Source organism: Buteo buteo, chromosome 4, assembly GCF_964188355.1.
Source record: "Buteo buteo chromosome 4, bButBut1.hap1.1, whole genome shotgun sequence".
In the NCBI taxonomy this organism is placed as follows: domain Eukaryota; kingdom Metazoa; phylum Chordata; class Aves; order Accipitriformes; family Accipitridae; genus Buteo; species Buteo buteo.
This window is the reverse complement of record NC_134174.1, coordinates 34,082,418-34,100,769: the sequence shown is the minus strand read 5'-3', so window position 1 is coordinate 34,100,769 and position 18,352 is coordinate 34,082,418. Positions and strand designations below refer to the sequence as shown.

The 18,352-nt window shown below is 39.6% G+C and overlaps 1 protein-coding gene across 1 annotated transcript in view; it reads left to right on the top strand.

Annotated features, from left to right (window-relative positions):
• The window catches only part of REEP3 (receptor accessory protein 3), a 44,245-nt gene that overhangs the window by 10,165 nt on the left and 15,728 nt on the right, over window positions 1–18,352 (top strand). Inside the window, exons 2-5 of the mRNA XM_075025489.1 lie at window positions 11,905–11,977; window positions 16,070–16,146; window positions 16,662–16,782; window positions 18,098–18,211. Coding sequence (XP_074881590.1) covers window positions 11,905–11,977; window positions 16,070–16,146; window positions 16,662–16,782; window positions 18,098–18,211 — 385 coding nt within the window. The remainder of the gene's footprint in view (window positions 1–11,904; window positions 11,978–16,069; window positions 16,147–16,661; window positions 16,783–18,097; window positions 18,212–18,352) is intronic.

Sequence of the window (18,352 nt, the reverse complement as noted above, 5' to 3'; positions counted from 1 at the left end):
TCTTACCCGGTCGTTTCAGCAGGATTGGGATGTTGGACATCTTCAAGAGCTGAAGCTTTAAGACTATTAAATGTGTTGAAAAATGTGCAGGAGTTGGCAGTACTGAGGTGATAGTATTTGCTTTATTCTTTTATGCTAGCTTTGGCTCTCCAAACATCCATTTTTGCTTGTTTCAAAATTTACTGTGGCATGGAGCAAAGAAACCTTTGAAAAGAAGTGGCCACTGACTTCATATGAGTGACTCAAACTTACTGTAATGAACAGGTTTTCAGTGTACTGGTTAGATGAAAATGGAAGGTGCTTGCAAGGTCTCTCCTGGATTCTTCTAGAGTATCCTTGATATGAAGGACTTCATATTCTTTATACAGAAATTAAGACCTAATTAAAAAATTGTAGGAGTGTCCAAAATTATTTTGAAGACACTAGACACAAAGCTTAAAAGTAGTAAGTAGGTAAATAAGAGAGCTGGTAATTTTTTACTTCAATTTATCAAAGCCAAGAAACTGCGTATTGAATGCATATGTAACTTTAAACTTCATGACAAAATTTAACACCTCATTCTTGAATTTGTAATGTTAATGTTAATCTTGTTCAGCACTTCATCTGCGTTAAATTAGTGATGTCTCTTAGGAGCTCATCAGAAGCATCCTAAATTGAGAGGATCATGTTGCTCTTGAAAACTGTATGTATAGGTTGTAGTACCTCAGAGTAGTAAGTGTAAAGAATTTTTTCAAAAACAAAGCAGCTCATAAATGTGTTTCTGTCAATCACCTTTATTATGTAAACTCTTTTAAAGCATAATCACCTAAAATAGAGTTTATGCTATGTGACAGGTTCTTTGAACATCCATGTAGGTATCAGCTTTCATCTTTAACCTTAAAAAATAATCGTGGTCTTAATTGTGTTCTTGCTCACCTGCTCCATGGAGTAAGCTTATTCATGCATGTACTAAATAAAAATAGAAAATATCTGCTGAAAACTAGAGTTGGTTTGACCTTTTTTTAAAAAAATGAAAAATAACAAATTAGTTGGTTTCTTCTGACATCTTTAATCCAGCTGTCAGTCCTTGCTGATCATTAAAAGAAAAGCACAGTTCAGTACAGGGACGCATCTTTGTCTTTGAACAAAGTCATGCCAGCTTCTCTTAAGAGCTGTGTGAGAAGTAGATGCGGTCGTTCCTAATTGTTGGCTAGTTCTCAGTGTTCAGTTGTGCTTCTGCCTGATGCCACAGGTAGCTGCGGTGAGGCCACAGATACTTCACTTCCAGTGGTAAACAGTCATAGCAACAGGTGAAATCAGGGATTATTTAAGGTAGATTTGAAGGAAAATAACTTATTTGAGGTTTGAGTGTGAGCAGCTTTGGAAATTAATACTTCTTCAGCAGGGATGAAATTCTGCGATTGAGCTTGATGTAAGAGCTAGTGAAAGATTCAAGTTCTCTAATAAGGGTTACTCTGTATTGAAGGCCTTCAATGTTTGCTGTTTATCACATTGATGTGTTATAGATGCATCTTGTTTCAGTTCCTCAATGTGGGTGCTTGCAAGTTATGAGCTCACCTGCTGACTGTTCTGCACATGTGGTTGAGCTTAGTAAGTCTGCAAACAGGAAATAGTACAGGGATAGTAAGGAAGCTATTACAGTAGTGGTCAAACACGTATGTTAAAATAAAGTGATGAATAGGTAGGCATGCAGAGAAGTGACTAAAAGTTTTTTAAGAATTTCTATTCCTGCTACTTTTTCTATTTTGCTTTCCAATACTAGCTTTTTGGAATTTTCTGTACTGCTGGGTTTGTTGGGCCTTTTGACTATGTTTTGAACAGGATTTGAGAGCTGGTGGTGTGTGGGTTTTGGTTTGGTTTTTTTGTTGTTGTTGTTGGGTTTTGCGTTTTTTTCTTTTTTTTAATGACATGGTGATGGTATCTCCAGGCTTATACCCTTCTGTTAAAATATGCCCAGGCTATCCAGCAGCACAAGAAAAATTGGTCTGCTCTGGACACAAGTTTTGGACACTATCCTCAGACACGGGCATAGATTCTTCTAGTGAGGTTGATAGGCAGTAGCTTCTCCCCAGGTACTTCTGCACTGTATGTGATCTATACATGACCAACAGCTGGGTTGTTTCACCGGGTTTGTGTACCAGTAATGCCCTGTCAGCTCTGAGAAGAGAGTGACTGAGCGAGCTGTGCACTGATGCAACTTGTCCATGTGAAAGACAGTCTCCAGGCTGATTTGTTAGAGAGGGTAGCCTGGGTTTTGCTTCAGGAGTTGTTTTTTAGCAGTACATTGTTCCAGACTGCCGCAGGCCCCTGAGCGGGCTGTTACAACGCACATGCGGTAGGTTTGTTGCTGGGAGAGTGGGATCCAAGTGCCTTGCGTTTGGGGTATATTGCTGGCTAACTGAACTGGCCTAATAGGCTTCAAGCCATATGTAGCCTGCGTGTTGGAAATTCAAGGTTAATTCTTGCTGAAGGAGGTAGCACATCTAAGGTGTATTCGGTTATCAAGTGAATAGTTAATTAAGACTGCTGTCTGATCTTTTTTGTGTTATGTAGGGTTTTGTAGTAGCAAGTAGAATGGGTAACAGGCAACCTAGAAAAAACTGTGAAGTTTGCAGTGCTTTCAACTCTTTAAGCGTATGGAGAAAACAAATGGGAGTTTTTAGGAGGATGCATTTATAGGTGAATTTTGCTGACGGTAATGGCAGGAAAGGAGAATCCTTGTTTTGGACTCAAAGAAATGTATCTGCAGAGAAAATGAGGTTTCAATGTTCTCTTGGCATCTAAATCTTGTTTTCTCTGAGAGAAACCTGGTGAGCCTATGCGAATAAGCGATCAATCTCACTTGATGTATCCTGCCTGTAAGTATGTCAGTACTTCCACACAGATTCCAGTACAGAACATCCCTTACAGAAGATGACTTTTTTGGTGTGCTCTTTTTAGACTTCTTTCAAGTTTCAGGCAGGGCTGTTTCTGTGTTGAGAGAACTTGAAGAGTATTTGGCAACAGGTTCCCTATTTTGGGGTAAGTCAATAAAGTAGTATTCCATAAACATGAGTGGATAGGATACACGTAATGGAGCCTGGAGCTCTGCATTGGAAGAAAGACTTAATTGTCTCCTATCAGGCTGCTTGCAATTATTATACTTAGGACTTATTTAATAAGATGTTCCTGACATAGGAAAGTCTCACTGTTTAGTAGGATTGGTAGGGAGGTCACTTTTCCCCTTAAAACTTTAAGGTGATTTTCAACTGCTTGAGTAATTGCATTACCTCTGGTTATGTTGTGCTTTGGAAGAATCTGGCAAGTGCTTTGGAGAATTCCAGCTTCCTAAGCTGGAAGGTTAATAGCCTTCTTGCTCTGCTCAAGAATGTGCTTAATCAGATCTGTCAGTGCTTCTGGGTATATTCTTTAACTGTTAAGACCTCTTTTCTATGGCTGTTCTTTATATAAGAATGCTATGAAGATTTTAACAAACCTGTTTCTGATTGCATTCCTGCCTTTTGGTAACTCTAATCTGCTAAAGGAGTTGCTGAGTTTAAGGTTTGCTACTGTTAGCAGACATGTTCTTTTAATAGGATTTATGTGATTTCCCATGTTCCTTGCCCAAGGTGAGGGGTGAAAGAAAAAGCAGGATACAATTTGGTGTGAAGTTCAGGAGCTTATCCTCATGCTCCCGTCTCTGTAACAGACTAGCATTTTGGTCCAAGTGTATTTGTAATTACTTGAATACATAGTCTTTTAATATAGATTGTTATGGTTAGTGGTGTATATCTGAATGTTGTCTGGTAGCAAAATGGAACTAAATTCTGTCAGGTGCTGGAGAGAAAGACTTTGTTTAGTGTCTTTCAAAAACATTGAGGACGAAAATGCCAGCGTGAGCTTTTGTTTGTCTGGACATGTGAAAACCTAGGAGTTGGCTGGCTTAGTCTAGAACTTACTACCCAGTTGTAACCCTCAGGGGGTGTTGGTGGGCACGACTGAGAGTCTTGCTTTTTCCCTTTAATTGGAGGTTTGTTTTGGTTTGTTTGGTTTTTTTTTTTCCCGAATAGAATTCTTATAGATACTTCTTATGCCTTATTTTGAGCATTAGGGTACCACACAGAGATGTGTAGCAGTTGTAACTCAGTGCATAACTGATTAGCCTTACCACTTTATAGCCAAAAAAAAGAGAGGAAAAATCCAAACTGCTTATCTTGTATGGGAATGGCTCACAAGTACATGAGTAGCATACAGTCCAAGCAAAAATGTTTCTGCTTTTGCAGTGTGTGCTGATTGACCCTCAGTGGACACATTGTTAAGGAGTATGGCTATATCTGCCTTTTTAAAGCCAAGAACAGCCAGCCAAAGACTCAAGCATTGTTCTTCAGACTAGATTTCATTCAGCTATTTAGTTTCCATTAGCAAACTTCCCTTCAAAAGAAATCTTGCTTAAACTAAACTTGCTAACCATGACATGGAACAGTAATTATAGTTCATGTAGAAGCAAAGCAACACTAACAACATCACACCCCAATTTCTGCATAGATACTGTGGTACAGTTAAGGCTTTCATGCCACACAGAGCTGGGAGTCATCTATGTTACTTCTGGTATTTCCGTGGTGTCTGACCTGCTGTTAGAAAAGCTTGTGTGTGTATATGACAGGAATGGAAGATGCCTCTATCATAATTTGCATGTAAAGGCTAGTACTGGGAAGGGGAACTGGGCATGGTCAGCAAAGTAAGGAAGTATAATTCACTTCCGTGGTTTTGTGGAGATGGGGAGGATTCTTTTATTCTTCTACCTGCCAAATGCTGTCAAGTGATCCTTCAAGATCTAGATGCATATTTCCACTGTAGATGCACACATTAGCAAACGTCTGTGCCAAGATCGTCAGTCTGTCAGTAGGTGGACAAATCGGTGTCATGTCTGTTACCAAACTTGTTAAGGAAAGGGAGCTTAGCAAATGGCATTGTCTCCAAAGTATCTCATATTGAGCGAGCTTCCTCAATGGCTTTTACTATTAGGGAACACTTGTGACCCTTATCTTTCTGGATTTCAGAGGAACAAAAGAATAAAGTGCCAAACACTATTGCTTCCTTCGGGCAATTCTTTGGCAGTGTGAACAGACTGAAGTCTTAAATGCACTGTTGGTTTAATGGCTTAGTGTTTTGGGAGTCTGGATGCAAGTAGTCTTTTTCAGCGACTTGGTGGCTTTCATTTGTGTCTTGGTTTTTTGTTTTGGGTTTTCTGGTTGTTCTTATTTATTTATTTGTTTTAAACATTAGCTTTAGAATTGTTTACTATCCAGGTTAAATATGCTCGGTGCCAGAGCAATGTGTGTACAGGTGGCTGATTTTTCAGTTAACAGTCAAATGCAAATTCAGTTGCTTTGCTTCAGAAATGAGTTTTTCAAATAGTTGTGCACTTTAAAGCTATTCAAACTGTAAGACTGTGATAATACAGGCAGTAGGTTGTTTGTTTTAATACAGCTACACGGATACACAAATACATTGTTTTGTTCAGATTTCAAGGCTTTTTGATACTTTTTTTTTTGCTTTGTATTTTGATTTTTAATTTCCTAGTGGATTTGAGAAACATTTCTCTTTAAATGAACAAAGTGTCTGTAGAGGAAGCGGCCGTACCAAAACAGGAATGCTACATTAGTTGCTGAGCACAGCTGAAAAACTGAAATAGCTAGGCATACAACTGGCAGTAAAATTACATTGGTAAGCAAGATTATTCATATATCTACTAGTAAAATAAACGACATCACACTCAGCTGAAATCTGTTTCTGTCTGTGGAAACTGGCTTTGTTTTTGCCAGCTACATTAGTGCAGTGTGCTGATCTCCAGTGTGAAATACAAACCGCACTTTTAAAAATAACACTTAAGCTTTTTAGATTTGAAAAGCCTTGGAATAATTGGGCATGTCCTAGAAGTGTGTTGTGCAGTTACTGTAGAAATACTAGAGAAATACTGTGCTTACAATGCGTAGCAGTAGGTGTTGCTAACATCTTTGAAATTTTGGGTGGTATTGATGCAAACAGGAAAACTACTAGAAAATGCTCGGCTGTTGTAGCTATCTGTGTCAATGATAGTGATTGTGCCCAGGCTCCCTGCTGCTCCTGTTCTATGTGTTTCTGCTTCAGTCAGCTGCAGTGATCTCTCTTTTGCCTGTATACTAATCTATCACATATAGATTGAGGGTAAAAGTGGATTTGCTGACCTTCAACTCTGCTCACTGGGGACAAGTTGGCTTTTCTCCTGTTGATTTGCTTGGTAGCTTCAACTAAGATTAGAGGGCTTTGCCCATGTGAAGGAAGTAGTGATGCCAGAGTTGGCAGCAGCACCATGCCACGCTTAAACTGTCAGCTCTGGCTCTAAGGAGATAACAGGAACCAGTACTGTGAAATTTTTATTACTGGCTAAATGTGCTGATGTTTTTCAGTTTAGACCTATCTACCCCACAAGGCCCTTTCAAACAAGTAGCAGTTTTTCTAACATTTTCATGTTACAGCAGTATTGAACACTAATAAGTAATGCTATATTGTGGTGTTACGTTTCTTGTTCTTTGGCTTTAAAAGTAGTATCTAGAAAAACACTTTAAAATTAAAAAAGTGAGTACTAAAATAGGGATTTTTTTTGACTCCTGATTTGACCAGTATTGAGTAACATAAAGATTCTCTAGTTGGGGAAAACTAGCTACCTTTGTGTTTGTCCTGTGATAGTGTTCTCATTTAACTTGGTCGTCTTTAGTGTAGCTTTATGATCTTCTTAACTGTTACTGTAATAAGCTTTCTGCTTGAAGAGCAATTGTTTCCAAAGCAGTGTTCTCAAAATTCCGTTCTGTCCCAATTCTTGTTTCTACCAGATTTTAGAGGATGACACATTCAGAGGATAAATTGCTGTTTAAATTTAAAAATATGCCTTTTTTTTAAATAGTAGTGGTGCTGCTTGACAGCAAAGTGAGTCAAAAAGTATACACCAAAAATCTGTTAAGTGAAAGATTCAAACTGTTTCTTTCATATGTTTTGTAGCAAGAAACTTACATGTGCAGGGTACTAGTAGCTATTTAAATAACTTTGGATTATTTTTTGAGAATTTGGGAGAGGTGCATAGATGACCAGTAATGGCGTATAATTATGCAGCTGTCTGACAGTTGGTAGTGGTTATGATGTTCAGGAACTGCTTTTGTATCTTTTCTTTGAACAGATAAATTTCTGCCCTTATAAAGTCTGTGTTATGTTATTAGGATTAACAAGGTTTTCCTTATCTCTGATACTTTATGGTTATAACTTCAGCCAGAAGAACAAGGAAAGGTGAGAGCCATTAGAGGTGATGGGTTACTGAACAGGATATTCCACAGGGACAAAAATGACAGGAATAGCTGTTGGCTGCAGAATTTCGTGAAAATGAAGGGTCTTTGGTCGCATATTTCTTCTGTTTCCAGATCTCCTGTTATTTGGGTGAAGTGAGGTTTTTAACTTGTTGTCAGGCTTTTCTCCTAGTGGGGAATAAAACCATTCAAGGTTTTTGACTGTTGCTTTTCTTGGCTTTAGGATGAAAGGTCTTGGATAGGCTTCTACAGATTAGTATGCTGAACTGGCATTCAAGTAGTATGGACTCTTTCAAAAGGCATTCAACATCTGAAACATGTAGGTAAGCTCTGCTGCAGGGGAGTAGCAGTTTGCCTATACATATTAAAAAGCTTCAGGATCCATCTTCTGTTAACTCCAGTTTAGCATGAATTGTGAAATTCTGAGCATCCAGATTTTAAAAGTGCCACTATGGTACACTAGTTATGCTTTTTCACATCAATATTGTTTTAAGTGATCTGCAGTGCACAGTCCCTTCGCACTACAGAGGAATCTGATCTCTTGGAGACCTGCTTGAAGTGCCCTTCAGGTCTTCTGCTGCTATTGGCCATTAATAATTCTGTTGCATGGGTAAAGGCCCAATGTATGCAAAGATTGCAAACATGCCCCAGAAGATTTGTTCAGTTCTAGTCTTGTGTTGTGGAAGTGAATGCATCCTAGACAAGAGTTATACATGATTAACAAGCTTTGACTCCTACTTACAATCAGGTAGTAATTCTTTTTATTGTCCTAAATTAAATTAAAACCAATTATTTTTCTTACAGCCTTCTTTGTTCTTTAAAGGTAAGAAAATATATGGTTCAGTGTCTGAGACTTTTTCTTGGGTTTTATAACTTTTAAATTAAATGGTGAGGAAAATACATACGTATTACACATTCAGGAGAGGATGAGGATGTAGATGTGAGATTTACACATTTGACTGTGTCTGACTGTCGTGGTTTAACTCACTCCCCCCCCATCCAGTGGGATGGGGGAGAAAATCAGGAAAAGAAGTAAAACTCCTGGGTTGAGATAAGAACGGTTTAATAGAACAGAAAAGAAGAAACTAATAATGATAATCATAACACTAATAAAATGACAACAGTAAGTAATAAAAGGATTGAAATGTACAAATGATGCGCAGGGCAATTGCTCACCACCCACCGACCGACACCCAGCCAGTCCCTGAGTGGCGAATCCCTGCCCCCCCCCCTTCCCAGTTCCTAAACTAGATGGGACATCCCATGGTATGGAATACACCGTTGGCCAGTTTGGGTCAGGTGCCCTGGCTGGGCATGAGAAGCTGAAAAATCCCCGACCATAGTCTAAACACTACTGAGCAACAACTGAAAACATCAGTGTTATCAACATTCTTCTCATACTGAACTCGAAACATAGCACTGCACCAGCTACTAGGAAGACAGTTAACTCCATCCCGGCTGAAACCAGGACACTGACTTTGGGCTTCTTAGTGCAAGAAAGATGTTAATTTATTTGACAAAGTTCAGTGGAGGCCACCAATGTGGTCACAGCCTGTGACTTGTGAGGAGAGTCTGAATGAACTGGGCTTGTTTAGCCAGAGAAGTGGTGGCTTTGGGGGGACTTATTAGAAATCCTGTGTTACTTTTTGGAGGTTATGATAGCCAGGCCCATTCTCTGGGTGTTCTACTCAGTCAAGAGAGACAATGGTCATAAACTTCAGGTTCTGACTGCATATAACTAAAACTTTGCACTGGGAGGCTCATTAAGCATTAGAACAGGTTGCCCAGAGAAGATGTGAAATCTCTCTTTGGGAGTCTGCAAGACCTGACTGGCTGAAGCCTTAAGCAGCCTGGTCCAAATCTGATGTTGAGCTTGGTTTGAGCAGGAGATTGGACTAGGTGACTTTCAAACATGAAGGGTTCTGCAGTTATGCTTCCATAATTTTGTCCTGCCCCCTCACTTGTGGCATTTACAACTTAACATTAGTACCTCTGCCAGTATCCCCCTGCCTCTGCAACAGGCTTCCTTCCATGGGAAACTGTGTGTTTGTCTTGCACTAAAGATGGAGAAACCCTCCCTCTGTGGTATCTGTGATGTTGAAAAAAGTATCGCACCTTTGCTGTTAAGTGAAAAAAAAAAAAAGGAATTGTTATGTACTATGTTTAAGTGTTGGAGATGACTTTAGTACTCTAAATTGGCTTCCTACCAAGCAGATGACTTCTGCCTACATATCAGAGTGGTGCTTGAAAGATGGTGTATATCAAACTTACTGAATTCAAACTTACATTGATGCCTTGTATACTAGGAAAGTTCTGTGGTAGTCTGCAAATAACATGTTATAGAAGATGAAGACTCTTGAACTAGTTGCTTAAAAAAAAGTAAATTGGGCTACAGGTTCTTAGAATTCTTTCCTGGGTCTAACAGTAAAGCAAGGCTTGGTAGTGTCTCATGCAGTCTTGTGCAGTGGCTCTGTAGGTAGAACCACTTATTTAAAGCTACCTGACACAACTTTAAAACCTTAAATTTTAGTTGATTATTTACTTTGGTAAACTTCAACCATTTGAGTTGAAGTCTTACATGCCAGATCTGTGTCCCAGGTGGATTCTTACAAAAAAAAAAAAAAAGCCTATGATGAATCTTCCTTTGCCTGTGAGAAGTTAAATTACTTAAGAGTTCTGAACTTTCGTAGAAGATATCTCTCTGGATATACCTACAAGTGTATATTTCTCCCACATAACTGTCCTGAGCAAGTTTTAAGTGGTTGTTGTGATTTGAGACCAGCTGGTAACAAAGCAGCACGAAGCCACTTGCTCACTGTCTCTCCCCTGTCCCCGGTGGGATGATGATGAGAAAATAAAAAGAAGCACTTGTGGGGTGAGACAAGGACAGGGAGGGATCACTCACCAGTTATGGTCACGGGCAAAAGACAGGCTCAACTTGGGGAAAAAACAAAATCAATTTAATTTACTACCAGTCAAATCAAAACAAGGATAATGGGAAGTAAAACCAAATCCTAAAACACCTTCCCCCCACACCTCCCTTCTTCATGGACACAGCTTCACTCCCAAATTCTCTACCTAACCCCCCCAGCAGCGCAGGGGGACGGGGAATGGGGATTGGGGTCAGTTCATCACATGTTGTCTCTGCCGCTCCTTCCTCCTCAGGGGGAGGACTCCTCACTCTTCCCCCGCTCCAGCATGGGATCCCTCCCATGGGAGACAGTCCTCCACAAATGTCTCCGCTGTGAGTCCTTCCCACAGGCTGCAGTCCTTCACTCACAGACTGCTCCAGCGCAGGCTTTCCCATGGAGTCACGGCCATTTTCGGGGGCATCCCCCTGCTCCAGCGTGGGCTCCTCTCTCCCCGGGCTGCAGGTGGGCATCTGCTCCCCCAGTCCCCCCCATGGGCTGCAGGAGGACAGCCTGCCATCTCACCACGGGCTGCGGGGGCAGCCCCTCCTCTGGCACATCTCCTCCCCCTCCTTCTTCACTGATCTTGGTATCTGCACAGGGCTTCCTCTCACATTCCACTCCCCTCTCTGCTGCAAGTTTCCCCTCTTAATAAATCTGTTCTCCCAGAGGCGCTAAAGGGGCTCGGCCTGGGCTGGTGGTGGGTCCAACTTGGAGCCAGGGAAGCTTCGAGCAGCTTCTCACAGGAGCCACCCCTGCAGCCCCTTCCCCCACTACCAAAACCCCACCACACAACCCCAAAACAGTGATGCTGCAGAGATGTAGCCAGACTTGTCTGTAATTGCTGCTTTAGACCAGCTGGAGCTACGGGTAGGCAATTGCTTGACTTTACAAAGTGGTAACAAGCTGGTGAAATAAAAGTATGGAGCTCTTGCGTTTCTCAAGAAGATGGCGACTACTGCTGCTCAATTTCTCATAAAGAACTGTTCCACTAGTTTGTGGCCAAGACTTACTAGAAAATGCTGTGTTGTAACAAAGTTGTGTTAGAGCAGATCTTTTTTTCTGATCCTGCTCTCAGCTTGGCACCCTCTCACCCTGTTCTGCACCTTACTTTTGATGAATTTTAGCAGGTTGGCTGTCTGAGCAACACTGGATTAATTCCCACTTGCCTCCATTTCTATGTGTTGCTGTTGCAGAGTTCTAGCAAAAGGAGATGAAATTATGTAACTCATCTTGTTGTCTTAAAATTGCTTTTGAAGAATCTTCTGGTAATCTGATAAGAGTAGATGATTCTGAATACCTACTGATAGTTGTTAGAGGCTCTAAGTGTGATAGCACTGTCACTGTGGAGGAAACAGTCTTTTGGTAGGGACAGACTGCAGGACTGGTTTTACTTGTAGCTGAACCAGAAGAGCTGCTAGTTTTACATTCTCTGTTAGAAGCAGTCTTACACAACTGTTCGTTGTCTTCAGGGCATACAGCCTTTTCTGTTCATGTTGCTCTATTTTTGTATATTGTTAAACTTCCTCCAAGCAACCTATAATGCTGTGATTTTTTTTTTTTAAGCTAGAGAATGGGATTTGTTTATAAAGTTGGCTGCATTGCTCTAACAGTGTATTGTCACTGTTTTGTTACATACAGTATAAGAGATGCTGAAAGGTCTTTTTATTTTCCAATAGGCTGGTGTTTGGGATGCTGTATCCTGCATACTACTCATACAAAGCTGTGAAGACAAAAAATGTGAAGGAATATGTAAGTTGCATTCCTTTTAATTGCTTAATTAAATGCCTCTGCTGACATAGAACTGTGAAATTTTCATTATGCAGTGCAATAAATCATATGAAAGCTTGATTCGACTATCTTGGTATTAGATACAATACCTGTGTGAATCTAGTGGTAATCCTGTGATTCTGTCTGGAGGGCTGAAAGGTTTCTGAGACTTTTCATAGACTTTGCTGAAACGTGTCCAACATGCTATGCTGTATACAGATATTTTTAGGAGGATTTTTAAACATAAACCTTAAAGCGTTGGCTGCATTTCAGTGAATTGCCCAAAATAATGCACTTTGGGCAGGGGGTAGAAAAAAGGTTTCCTGATTCTGCCAACACCTGTAGCATAAGCAATGACAAATTGATTCTCAGTGACCACATGAACAGTAGCAGCAGTTTAATTATTGTATGGAGCTCAACAGGGGATTTAAAATCTACCTGAGAAAAGGGTAGCTCTGGTTAATCTATCATTCCTCAAAGAGGAGGAAAAAATGTAACCAGGGAAGGAAAAGATTTGGTGAAGGTGATGTGGAGGAAAGAAGCAGAACAGACAGAAGAGTAAGAAAGAAAAAACCACAATTACTGTAGTTAGTGCAGTTTAGAATTAATCTGTGAAATTACTTTTCAGTGTGAGCCATGATGATTACAACAAAAATGTTACCCAGTTGCAGTCACAAGGAGCTTTAGTCACTGAGTTACTTCCTGGCTTTAAGAGGCAGCCTACCTTGATTTCGGCAGCTAACCTGTATTCTCTCCTGAACCTTGTTCTTAACTTGGCTGCCCGACTCAGGATGGAGTCAGTGCCATCAGTTACTTTAACTTGGCAGCCATAGCTGTGACCTAATGCTGCTGTCTGGATGTGTGATGTCTCTGCGTTGTACTTGGTTGTAGTAGTAGAATGCAGTAGTGGTCGTTCCTCCCCTTGTATATCTTGCATTTAATCTGATTGCTCCGTATACTACTTCTGGTGTCTGTATACAAGCTGATTAGAGCTTATTTGTCCTGCTAGAGCTAAGCTCAAAAGGGATCCAGAGGCTAAGTAGAGGGTAGCAGTTTCAAACTCTACTACAAGAAATCACTTTAAGAAGTTACCATTGCCTTTTGCAATGTGTTTTCTAGGAAAAGTAATGTTTGTAGAATGCTGAGATTTTGACTCTTACCTCAGTTGTCCAGTTAGCTATGACTGAGCTGTCTTTCTTGGGCATCCTTTTTTAGATTTGCCTGCCATTTACACAAGACCTTTAGTGGGCCTGGAACTATATTTTTCCACCTGTGTATTTTCATTTAGTGTTAAAACACTGCTTTTCACAGGTACCTGTGGTCTCTGAGCAGTCCCTGAACTTGCAGTTGCATACAAAATGTTCATGGGGCTGAAATGAATGAGACCTATCACAGTGACTTTTTTATGGGCAAGGAATGACATTGACTCATCAGTGAATTGCCACTCCATTGATGGTTGGGTTGAGTGTCCAGATAGATCTTGGGCATGATCCATGGTTTTCATCTTCCCAGCTGGGTCATTTTCTTTAACGGAGAGGGTGTAGGTTTAACTGTAGCCTTCCAAATGGCACACCTCTGCTGCCAGTCATGTTATGGCCCAAGCACAGTTTCCTTTCCAGGGATGTGTGTGGCTCAGGAACCATTTGGTTTTGTTTGCTGGATTGCAAGAGCTTTGTTACAGTGAAATTTTTTACTTAGCCACTGCTTCCACCAGTAAAAAACCAACCAAACAAAAAGTATAGACATCCTGACTTGCTCTGTAGGTCACGATGCATCGAATTGTTGAAAGATTATTTTGGTGGGGGGAAGTGTTGCTGCTGGTTTTGGTAATTTAAAAAGACTTACAGATTTTAGTTCTAGAAATTAGGATCTGTGCCTTTGAGGAGATTTATTTGTTCTTGTAACTACTCTGGTTTAATGGAGTTGACTAAGATCTTTGAGGAGTTTTTTCACTGTATTACACCAAAGTGCTTGTAATAAGCATCTGAAATGTAGCTTATAAGTCTGAATGATCAGTCTTCTCAAATCCTGGCTTCAGAATCCTGACTTAAAAAGATGTGCTTCAGCCAAAGCCAACAAAGATGAGCTTAACACTAGGATGGTGGAAAAAAAGCTCAACAAAACAAATCTGTAATCACCCTTTTAACATAAAAAGCAAAACTCAATCAAAGCTTCTGTAACTTCATCTTTAAGAGTTAAGTAGATGATATTCTTCTGGGCAGTGTCAAATATGACCTGTTTTTCCTGGGGTGTGGCTATTTTTGTTTCTGGTATGAAAGCCACTGTAATCACTCAGATTCATTTGTCAAGGATACTTTTGATACCTAATGCATTAGTTGTGTTAGAATATGATTTGACTTGTGTTTTTGAGAATCTTTGCCCAGACCTCAGCAGGACTCCTGGCAGGTTTCATGTGCCCTTCTGCAGAGCATTTCTTACTGTTCCTAGCAGCCCAACAGAAACTCTACTTCTACTGTTGTTCTTAATTGGATAAATAGATGTTGATTAAAGAATGAATAGCCTGGGTGAAATACATTGGAAAAAAATTGTCTTGCATGGCATCTTAAAAATTGCATTGCATCATGCTTAGGTTGATGGGGCAAGGGTGGATGTTGATTTTATTTTTATTCAGGTGTTGACTCTGGTTCATGGAAGGGTCACCAGTCTAAATGTCACATGGCCTGTCAGAGATAACTTTAGCTGTTGTGTTTGTCTTAGCTTATTCAAGCCTGAAATAATCTAAATCCTCAGAGATTGAAGAATGTCATCACATGACTGAGTTTCTCTTCAAATTGAAATGCAGAAAGGCGTTTAAGGGTCTCAAGTTGTGACAAAGGGAGTGGTTTTATAGGCAGCAGTTAGCATTAGTTTTTGAGTACTTATTTAAGTCCACTTCAAAAAAAGATTGCTTTAAAAGTGAAGATTAAATCTGAGCTACATCCTCCATAGGAATGCATATATATTGCTCCTTTTGAAAGAGGGTATCATGAATTTAGGACTCGCACTAGTGTCTAATAAATGTGGTGTTAATGTTTTGTGGGTATACCGGAAGAGTTAGTAATCTGTATATCACAAATGAAATGAGGTTACTGCATCTGGTTTCAGGTGATGCTTTTCTTCTCTTTTCTGTCTTTTTTTTAAACTGTTTTGGTTTTTTCTAGCATAGATAGTGTTGGAATTTAAAGAACGTGGGCATTCCGTTAGTATGAATGACCAGTGGTGATTTGCACTGACCTATTTTGGAAATATATTGCCTTTGGCCACTGATATCTTAGAGAAGACAAATGCATGGAACTACTTCTATAATAGTTATTCTAAAAGATGTAATCAGTTTAGACAACCAAATTTGAACAAATGCTCAAGAAAAATGAGCAATTTAGTTAACTATTAGAAAACAGCACTAAAACCTGTATTTTAAGAGCATTGTCTGATTTCAAAACAATGATGTATAGTGTAAATCTTAAACAAAACAAAAAGTAGATAGACGTAAGCCCCTGAAGCATTGAGATGCTTACATGTGAGCTCTTTTATTCACAAGAATGTTGTGGTTCTTGGCATATAAATAGAATTAAATTAGAACTTAACTGCAAAGTATAGCTGAATAACGTATGTTGTGAAATGAAAGCAAGGGCTACCTGACTTACTAATGCTGACTTTTGTGTGTGTGGTATAAACATATGGATGAGTGTGGAAGAGAATGAAATATTCTTTAGTGCTAGAGTGGGAATTGCACTTCATACTTACGATAATCCGCTGACTCTTTGCAGTGTTTTTTTTCTTATCACTAAAGCTTTCTAGAGGCAGAATCAAATCTGTGAAGCCAGCCTAGGTAAGATTGTGACTCTGGTGACCCAGCCATTTCACTTACCTTGTTGCAGCTGCCACCAGTTCTACTTACGAACAGAAAAACACTTAGAACCTTGATATAATTTCACTTGAAACCTGGTTGAGGCAGACTTGAGGTACTGTCGAGTGTATTGCTTTGACAGCTCTGAACTGACTGTACGGTGTACAGTGTATTCTGTGTAAAGGTGAAATCAAAAATCTTGCTGAAGATGGTGTTTTAATTTTCAGGTTCGCTGGATGATGTATTGGATTGTGTTTGCTCTTTATACAGTTACTGAAACAATAACTGACCTAACAGTCTCTTGGTAAGACCCTGCTTTTTATGATCTCTGAAGGAAACTGTATTTGTTTCTGATGTTCTTTGATTTGTAAAGATGTAATTTTTATAAAGAAGTTGTGCTTGCTGATAGCCCTTTTCTTTCAGGAAAAGATCTCAGTGTATGTGAAGAGTAACATCTGGTTTCAAGCTTGCTGTACACTGTCACTGGGAGTAGGGACTGTAAAACTTGCACTTTTGTGGTAGAAACTGAATAGGGGAATAGAACTCTTAAAGCGATGAACTGTAATTTCTCTGCAGGAATGTATAATGCAAAGCAAGTGTATTAACTGTTTCAATTTGTTAAATGACAGTACAGTCAATTAAAATAAATCCATAGGTCTAACTTGTTCAATTTTTATCTAATACAACTTCTTCTATGTGAAGAATCCTGTATGCTAATATGTAATTGTGTTTTTTGAAGAGAGATCTTAATGATGGTTAGTTTCTGTGCGTCTTCTTCCTGCAGTTGTTCATTTCATGCAACCTTTAACTTGTCTGTAGGTTTCCACTCTACTATGAACTGAAGATAGCTTTTGTTATTTGGCTCCTTTCCCCATATACTAGAGGGGCAAGTTTAATCTACAGAAAATTTCTCCACCCGCTTCTTTCTTCTAAAGAAAGGGTAAGAAATAATTTCTTATGTTTTTAATACCTAATAGGGAAATACCATATGCTGAAATACTAACTGTTGCTAGATACATGATAAAAGCAGTTACTGGTTTACCAGTCAGCATGACATTGGACTAGCAGAGGCAAGTGCATATGACTGTCCATATATATGGTTCTGTTTAACTTATATGAGCAGACAATGCACTACTTTCTATTGCGATGAGATAGCTTGGCGTTCTCTGGTCTACTTAAGGAGTGCACTCTGTGGAGTCCAGTTGAGTGGAAGTGATGCAGTTTGACTTTCTACTGGAAGAACATGTGCAGTACTCTGTGCAGAAGCATGAATGCAGTTTCAGCAACAGCTCTTCATGTTACCATTTTTGCCAGCTTAACTTAGTAATAAAACTTCTGAGGATGAATGACATCAATGACTTTTCTGATGTGCAAACTGACAGGATAAGAGGAGAGACTTTCTGCTGAGGTTTAAGGGAAGACCAGTCTGCAACAGAAAATACCCAAACAGAAAATAGCTAAAGGATATTTAGCTGTAGGTAAAGTATGACAGGACCACAGATCTGCTTAGCTCTTTTTCAGTATCCTGTTTGGATGTGTGGAAAGAGTGATTAGCAAAGGTGTGAAGACTACCACTGAAAAAAACTCACAGTACAGAAAATAGCATTCATAAAGGTCAGTGCTGGGCTTGGCCTTTATTAGGCAAAACAGGTAGCTGACATCATGTCCACTGATGTGAACAGTAAGGTCATCTTGACCTTCTGAAGGTTGAACTGTAAACCGTTTGCAACTTCTATAAGCTAAAGGGCTTTTTCCCTGTAGTCTGTTAGCTGTTGTGAACTACCTTGAAGCCTTTATCTCCAACTCCAGGCATTTACCACAGCTGGGGATAAATGTCATGACTGTATTGTCCTTGGTGCTTGACTATGTCAAAGCTCTGGCTTCAGAAGTTCTTTGTGAGCTGACTCTACCTTTCTAAGGAGCTCTCGGATTTCATCTTAAGCATGTTATTTCTTGAGCAACTTTTGTCTGACAAGTTAAGCTTACTCTCTGTAAGGAACTTGCTATGTAGCTGCAATGTTTGAGCTGGACAAAAGTGATCTATTTTATCTTCTTGTTTGACCAGACACAATCCTTTTTTAAATGAGAGAGTGTAAGTGAATGGAACGTCAGTATACGACGGCAAGAGAAATTGTCCCATTAAATATTTTCTTAAAGATTTCTTCTGTCTTCCTTTATTGGTGGAAAAATAATACTGTGGGGTAATGTGACTTTTATGCACAGCCCTCTAAAATTTAAGTATGTTTTGCTTTTAGGAGATTGACGAGTACATTGTACAAGCCAAAGAAAGAGGCTATGAGACCATGGTGAATTTTGGAAGGCAAGGGTTGAATTTGGCAGCAACTGCTGCAGTGACAGCAGCTGTAAAGGTAACTTTTTGCTTGCATTAATTGCTTTTGTCCTTGATATAGAACAGTGTAACTGTACTGAGCATTTGTCTTTCCTAAACAAAAAGATTAATTCTGCAAATGTATTGAAAACATTGAATGCAATTTAAGGATTGCAGCCCT